Genomic DNA, 8,039 nt, shown 5'->3' with positions numbered 1-8,039 from the left:
CAGTGCTAGGGCCTGCAAAGCTGGGATCGGAGCCTGTCTAGGGGTTGGGCTGGTGCTGGGGCCACCAAGGCCAGGATCGGAGCCAGCTGATGGGTTAGGCTGGTGTCGGGGCCAGCCAGACCAGAATCGGGGCCTCCCATGAGGCAAGGCTGCTGCTTGAGCCAGCAAGGTCTGGATCAGTCCACCGGATAGCCAGGCCACTACTGTGGCCGTCAAGAGTGAGATCGGTACTTGCAACATAGCATGCACAGAGAAATATCACAGAAAATAAAAACCAGATGCTTCCCCTAATCAGCAATAACTAGGAGGAAAGGGGCAACAGAAAGAGGTCAAGCTATAGAAAGGGCCCTATAGTGAAGCAAGTAAGGTGACCAATCAGAGGGTATGGAATAGGGGAGGATGGAGCATTTTTAAGAAGCAGGAGGTACATAAACAGATGTATCAAAGTTAATCACCAAACAAGCATGGGATCGAGGGAGGGGGAGGGAATGGGATGGGGACTGGATCAGGACTAATTGGATGATATCTGCTTGTATATCCTCTCAAGTCTTGTATTCCAATGTGATATATGATTACAATGCAAAAATAAAAATAAATTAAAAAAAAAATCCAACAATAAAAGCCATGTGTGGTGGCTCACACTTGTAATTCCAGTACTTTGGAGGCTGAGACAGGAGGATTACAAGTTCAAAGCTAGCCTTGGCAAAGTAGTAAGGCTAGAAACCTAGTGAGATTCTGTTTCCAAATAAAGAAATAAAATCAGAAAATAAAACCACACATGAGAGATTGTTTTTTCAGAATTTTTAGCATCTCTCATATTTTATTTACTGTGGGGGTCTTCCAAGACACATGTTGAATAAAATCTATCTTGCTTTTATAGTAAAGGGAGCTACCTTCAATAAGCACCACATATTTAGATCCAATACAACGTTTTTTTGTTTTGTTTTGTTTTGTTTTTGCTAGTCTGGGTGTGGAACCCAGGAGCATTTGACCTCTGAGCTACACCTTCTGCCCTATTTTTTATTCTTTATTTTGAAACCGGGTCTCACTGAGTTGCAGAGGGCCTCACTAAGTAGCTGAGGCTTTCTGTGAACCGCGATCCTCTGGTCTCAGCCTCCTGAATGCTGGGATTACAAGCGTGTACCACCGCGCCCAGCTCCAACACATCTTAAAGGCCAAAATTTTTGCTCCTTTTTTCAATACTAGAGATTTAACTCAGGGGCATTCTACCACCAAGCTATTCCCCATCCCTATTTTTTGTTCTTTATTTTGAAACAGTGTCTCACTAGGTTATAAGTTCCTGTAGCTGAGGCTGGCCTTGAACCTGTAATTCTCTTGTCTTAGTCTCCCAAGTGCTGGGATTACAAGCATGTACCACTATGCCAAGCTCTTTGCTCTCCTTTGCAAGTTTAACCTATCTCATGACTTAAACTCTAGCAAGACCAGTCAGTTTGTCTTATTCTGGAAACTTTCTCTTATCCAAAATATATTGATTTATTTAGAAAAGAAGTGAGTTTAACCTTGTTATTTTAAGTAGATACAACCTTTTTGTGTGACTGTCTTAATTGAGATAAATACCTAAATGATACTGTTTAAAAAAATACCTCCACGTTTGTAGAGCAACAATTGCTGTTCTTTAGGTAGGTTTTGTTATCTACCTAAATTTGTTTCATCTAGAAATGTCCTGGAATACTCTTAATACTCTCCACTGAGGTTTTGTATCATTGTTATCATATAATTGTGAAATTTTTTTTTAGTGGTACTAGGGATGGAACCCTCACTACACTCCCAGACCTATTTTATATTTTATTTGGAAACAGGGTCTCTTAAGTGAGTCAGACTGGCTTCAAAACCTGGATGATCCTCCTGTCTCCACCTCCCAAGTGCAGGGATTACAAGTGTGTGCCACCACACCTGACATTAATTGTGAATCTTTAAGTACACCTAATTACTTGAGAACTAAGGGGCAGGAAGACATAGGCTTTTTTTTTTTTTTTTAAACACAAAAATCTTTCCAATGAAGACACTGACTGGCTCATAGACTCATAATAAACTTTTCTTTTTTCTGAGGAGTCCAACCTGGTTTGAAGAATCCAGTAGGGAATAATAACACACCTTCAGAACTGCATATTGAAGAATAAGGACTCTTGTGCTGCCAATAGTCAGCAGAAAAATTAAGCTGCATATTTCTGTGGCAGGGACACTGGCCATAGGTAGATTGCTAGCAGGGACAAACACCAAATCTGATTCCAATAGATTATTTTCTTTTTTACTTTTCAAAATAAAGCAAGGAAACCCCTTAGAGCAATAAAAAGTACACAATCACATGTAATTCAGTATCAGTCACTGAAAACTTATCCCTTGCGTACATATTAAATAAGTGGAAGGCAAAGGACTTAGAAAAAAGTAGGAAGCTAGTTTTGTTGTTGTTGTTGTTTTGCTGTTGTTGTTGTTGTTGTTGTTGTTCTTACCTGTTTTTTTCCTAATGAAAATTAGAAAATGGAGGCTCATTCTGTAAGTAGAAAATAAAACAGGCAGAGATTTAAATATTTGGTTTGTTTTTTCCTTCTGAGAAATATAAAGTGCTGATGTATGATGTAAATCAGCCTCATGGTAACAAGTGATCACCATGAACTCTTTGTTACTAATGTTCAGAATATCTTCCACACATCCCCTGCTGTATGGGCGTCCATTGACATAAGTCCTCTACTCTATAATTTATTAGCAAATGTTTTACCTGATAGGCAACTGTGATAGGTTGTATTTTGTCAATGTTTATATCCTCTACTATATAATATATTACTAATTATTTTACATGATACGCATCTGTTATAAGATGTAGTTTAATTTGGGAGACTCTTATTCTGGCTCTATATTTAATAAATATCTATACCTTTCTTGTCCCCTATTTTTGGGTGCTGGAGCCAGCCAGCAAAAGTATGGGTTCTAAAGAGAGGAGTGAGGATTAAAGAATTCATACATGGGAGTGCTACTAGTCACTACTAGCACCAAATTTATTCTCTCATGGCCCTTTTATACAGTTTCTAGCTTTGGATTGCACAGGAATGCAATAAAGGTAAGTACAAGGTACATACATCATGGGCAGGTCAAACAATACCCTTGTACAACATAAACTTAATTTTATCTGTCAAACAGAACAATTAGCATCAATCATTCCAAGAGGGTCTTATTTACTTTGAAACCCCCATGACTCCAAACCTTGTTAACTCTGGGTGAAGAACAGTCAGAAGTGCACTTTTGAGTAAGGGTGAGACAAGATAAGGTAAAAACCTTAATGGCTCCCCACATTTGAGGATACAATGCTTGGCAAATTAAAGCTATAAGATATGCATGTGCTCTCTATTGTTATGTATGTTTATATCCATGAGTGTATTGTTTATTGTCTACATGATACCAAAATTGGCTTATATAGACAAGAGAGCACTCAAATTTAAAAAAAAAATAGGAGCAACAAAACAAAAAAATTGATTCAAACACTTTTTAGTTCACAATGACTTAAGTCTTTAGCAAATAAGTTAAGTTTGGTAAAATAAAAATAGAAGATGTCATTAAAAATTAACAGATTTTTGAGGTTATCCATCTAGGATATGATTTGGTTTCATGTTTTAAAATGCAATGTTCACCGGGCATGGTGGCTCATGCTTGTGATCCTTGTGCTTGGGAGGCTGATACAGGAGGATTGCACAGGTTTGAAGCCAGCCTCAGCTACTTAGTGAGGCTCCCAGCAACTTAGTGAGACCCTGTTTCCAAATAAAATATAAAATAGGTCTGGAAGTATAGCCTAGAGGTAGAAAGACCCTGGGTTCCACTCCCAGTACCACCAATAAATAAAATAGAATAAATAAAAATAAATAAAATACAATGTTCAATGTATATTCTTATTTGGTGTTCATTGTTTTTAGGATATTTTACTTGTTAAAAATAATGACTTAAAATGGGCATGGTGGTGCATGCTTGTAATCCTCATGCTTGGGAGGCTGAGACAGGAGGATTGCACAGGTTTGAAGCCAGCCTCAGCTACTTAGTGAGGCTCTCAGCAACATAGTGACACACTGCTTCCAAATAAAATATAAAATAAGTCTGGGAGCATAGCACGGAGGTAGAAAGCCTCTGGGCTCCAGTACCACCAAAAACTAACAATAATAGTAATGACTTAAGCCAGGTGTGGTGGCACACACTTGTATTGGAAGGCTGAGACAGGAGGATCACAGGTTTGAGGACAGACTCAGTTACTTATGAAGCCCTCTGTAATTTAGTGAGATCCTGTTTTAAAATAAAGAATAAGAGCCTGGTGTGGTGGTGTACACTTGTAATCCTAGCATTTGGGAACCTGAGACAAAAGGACTACAATTTATGGACTGCCTCAGCTACATAGTGAGGGCCTTTGCAACTCAGTGAGACCCTGTTTTAAAATAAAGAATAAAAAGTAAGGCTAGTAATGTAGCTTGGTGGTAAAATGCCCTTGGGTTTCATCCTCAGTGCCACAAAAAAATAAAATAAAAAATAAAAAGTAGGGCTGGGGGTGTAGCTAAGAGCTAAAATTATGCTGGGTTGAATCTTTAATACCAATAAATAATAACAATAATAATAATAATAATACTTAAAGTGATAATCATGGCTATGAAAATGGGTAAACTAGGTAAATATAAATGATATAAATTTTCATAAACCTTTTATCTCAAAAACTAAGTTGTATATAAGTAGGTTAAAATCTTGAACAATAATTACTAAGCAAAATATTCTTGGCTTTGTTAACATCATCAAAAGAGAATGTATTTGAGTCTATTAAATATTTGTAAGGAGCGATGTAATATTGCATTATTTTGGAAGTTACAAGACAAATTATAGTTAAGCCGGGTGTGGTGGTGCACGCTTGTAATCCCAGCATTTGGGAGACTAAGACCGGAGGATAGTGGTTCACAGAAAGCCTCAGCTACTTAGTGAGGCCCTTTGCAACTCAATGGGACCTGGTTTCAAAATAAAGAATAAAAAATAGGGTAGTGATTGTAGCTCAAAGGTAGAATGCCCGTAGGTTCCATCCCCAAACCTCCAAAAAAAAAAAAAAAAAAAGAAATTATAAAGTTCAAATTTTAATTAATATAGTATTCAATATATAAAACTAAGTAATTTTAGGGTATATTTTAATAAACAACTATTAAGTACATAAAATATTTTTTCTTATTTAAAAATTTTACCTGAATTAAAAGATTTTATAAGTATTTTATTGAGTGAAAATTTAAAATAAAAATTAAAAAAACCCAGTAAATAATAGGAGATATTTATAAGCATAAGGAAACATTCTAATTAAAAGTAGTTAAAATCGCTGGGCATGGTGGTGCACACTTGTAATCCCAGTGCTTGAGAGGCAGAGACAGGAGGATTGCGCGGGTTCAAAGCCAGCCTCTCTGGTTTAAGAGATCCTATTTCCAAATAAAAATATAAAATAGGTCTGGGAGTGTAGCCCGGAGGTAGAAGGGTTTCCAGGAACCCCAGTACCACTTAAAATAAATAAATAAAAATAAAAGTAGTTAAAATAAAGACAGGGGAGAGCGGCGAGGCCCAGAACGTGACTCGCCTGCTCCGCGCTGTCTCTCGCACCGCCGCATCCCGCCGCCGCTGCCGCCATGCAGCCATGTCGGAGGAGAAGCCCAAGGAGTGGGTGAAGACTGAGAATGACCACATCAACCTGAAAGTGGCTGGGCAGGACGGCTCGGTGGTGCAGTTCAAGATCAAGAGGCACACCTCGCTGAGCAAGCTCATGAAGGCCTACTGCGAGAGACAGGGCTTGTCAATGAGACAGCTTAGATTCAGGTTTGATGGGCAACCAATAAATGAAACAGACACACCAGCCCAGCTGGAGATGGAGGATGAGGACACCATCGACGTGTTCCAGCAGCAAACCGGAGGCGCGGCCTTCAGAGCGACCGGGCCCAGTCCTGCCGTCATCTTTGCATTTGCTATTGAGTGGTGAACACAAGCAGCCGTACTAATCACAGAGGAGTCTGCGGAAGCCGGGGACAGTCACCGACATGGTTTTCCTCTCCGACGCGCTTCAAGTGCAGCTCCAAACTGTCTCTGCAGGGATGAGTCCACAGCTTAAATTGGGCCAATCAGATTGTTCTCTTTAGGTTTTCATTAGTTTTTGTTCTCATTTTTCTTTTTTGCCCTCCCAAAATAATTTTTCCTTCAAACTTGTGACCTGATGTTAGCTCTGTCTATGGCCAGGCTCTTGCCCCTTGAGTTGCCATCACCCCTTGATGTGCTTGTCTTAATCATGTGGGGAGCTTATGCTCACCAGTGGGTGTGTCTGGGGACAGCGTGGGGAAGGCCAGAATTCCACCTAACCCTTTGTTGTAGGTTCAAGTTATTATAAAAAAAAAATGCCGAACATTGTAATTTATAAGCTTTGTCAAACATGGTAAAGTTGAAGGGGAAAATACTGGGATGCTTTGTCGCGGACCAGCTCAGTCTAATTGGGGCGCGAGTCCACTCGCGGTGGAGAACCTCAGCAAAGACGGGGAAGGATTAGAGTGAAGTACTGCAGCCTCTTATCTGCAGCGATTCTTTCCCTTCTAGGAACTAAGAGTTTCTAGTGACGGCGCTCTCTAGAAAGAATCTGATATGGACAAAGGCTTCTTGAGCCAATGACACTTTATTACAAGAACCCCGAAAAATTTATACCCTTCACCAGTAAAGTTAATAGTAAGAGAAAAGGAAGTGAATGCAATCACTGTGAAACAATAGTGAATGACACGTAAACAAAGGTAAAAAAAACTAGTCCAGTTTTCAGCTGGCTTTTGGCTTTCAAGAGATTAACTCTGGATCCTCTCCCAGATCTTGCAGACAAGCAGTTCCAAAGGGCAATCTTCCAGAAGAAACGGGCACGCCCAAGGCTTGGAGGCTTCTTGGGGAATCTTCTTTAACTTTCTTGGAACTTTCCATCTTTTGGGCTCAGTTCATATAGCAATTGTGGGGAAATGTGGTGATTCAGGTGGATGTGATAGAGTTTCTTCAGGTGTTGGCATCTTACCTTCTAAATCTGAAAGCTTAAGCAAACTCACAACACAGTTTGGCAGACAAAACACCACAAACAACACCATGAAGTTCTTGGATTTAGTTGTCAGATGTATTTCCTTAACTGCTGAACACTCTTCTTTAGACAACAAGTCTGTTAAAAGCCTATTCATCTTTAATAATCCATTTCCCTGTCACAAACCCTCTGCAACCTGCTTCTAACTTTCTAATTCCTTTCTTTCCCAGTTGGGACGTTCTTATGATAAGCTCTTCTTCATGCAAAAATGCTTTTCCTACTCTTACGGTATTTCCTTTCCTTCATACATATATATTTAGAGCATCTGTCCTTTATTTTGTCATATTCATTTCTAACCATGCGGCCAGTCTCTCTGTCTCGGGGAATGCTCATACTGGGCGTAAAAGTCAACAATCTTTTTCCTTCGGCTCTATTGTATTTGGGCGACTAAGTTGTTCATCAACTAAATTGCTTTGAAGTCACACACAAAGTTTTATCTTCTCTGTCTCTAGGCAGGAAGAGTTACCTTAAACTGAGCTACCGGTTACCAGAGTTAATGGCTTAACCTAAGTTAGTGATAGGAATGAGGGTCAGAGACCATTTGTGATTGCTGCAGCTGGAATGCTTATCACAGCATCTGAGTTCTGGCCAGTTTTTTCACTACTATTGAGCAGAGCCAAGGGCGTTTAGACAAATTATTAGAGAATTTATTTCCACGGACTCAATTTCTTTCATAGTCCTGATCTCACATCACTGGAGCAATTCGTATAGAGAGTTAAAAGAATACTAGAAGAATAATAGTTATGAAAGAATATCTAAAAGTGGAGAGTACTTTTGGCCAACGACCACACCTTCTCTCGGGGCTGTTTCTCACTTTGAGATTCTGCCTATGGACTGCATGAATAATAATAATGCAGATGCCGAGAGGGCGTGGCTTTTGCTGGTATCTGCAATGCTTCTTAAAAGGTAAAAAAAAAAAAAAAAAAAA

General features: G+C 39.3%; 1 protein-coding gene across 1 annotated transcript; it reads left to right on the top strand.

Annotated features, from left to right (window-relative positions):
- Positions 1 to 5,653: 5,653 nt before the first annotated feature.
- On the top strand, positions 5,654 to 5,992 carry LOC308273871 (small ubiquitin-related modifier 3-like; the record flags this gene model as incomplete). Its single annotated transcript, XM_080711255.1, has 1 exon — positions 5,654 to 5,992. One exon carries the CDS (start codon positions 5,654 to 5,656, stop codon positions 5,990 to 5,992), a length of 339 nt encoding a protein of 112 aa, XP_080567381.1.
- Positions 5,993 to 8,039: the final 2,047 nt, after the last annotated feature.

This window comes from Muscardinus avellanarius (assembly GCF_963383645.1).
Source record: "Muscardinus avellanarius genome assembly, chromosome: 15".
In the NCBI taxonomy this organism is placed as follows: Eukaryota; Metazoa; Chordata; class Mammalia; order Rodentia; family Gliridae; genus Muscardinus; species Muscardinus avellanarius.
This window is presented reverse-complemented; position numbering and strand designations above follow the sequence as displayed.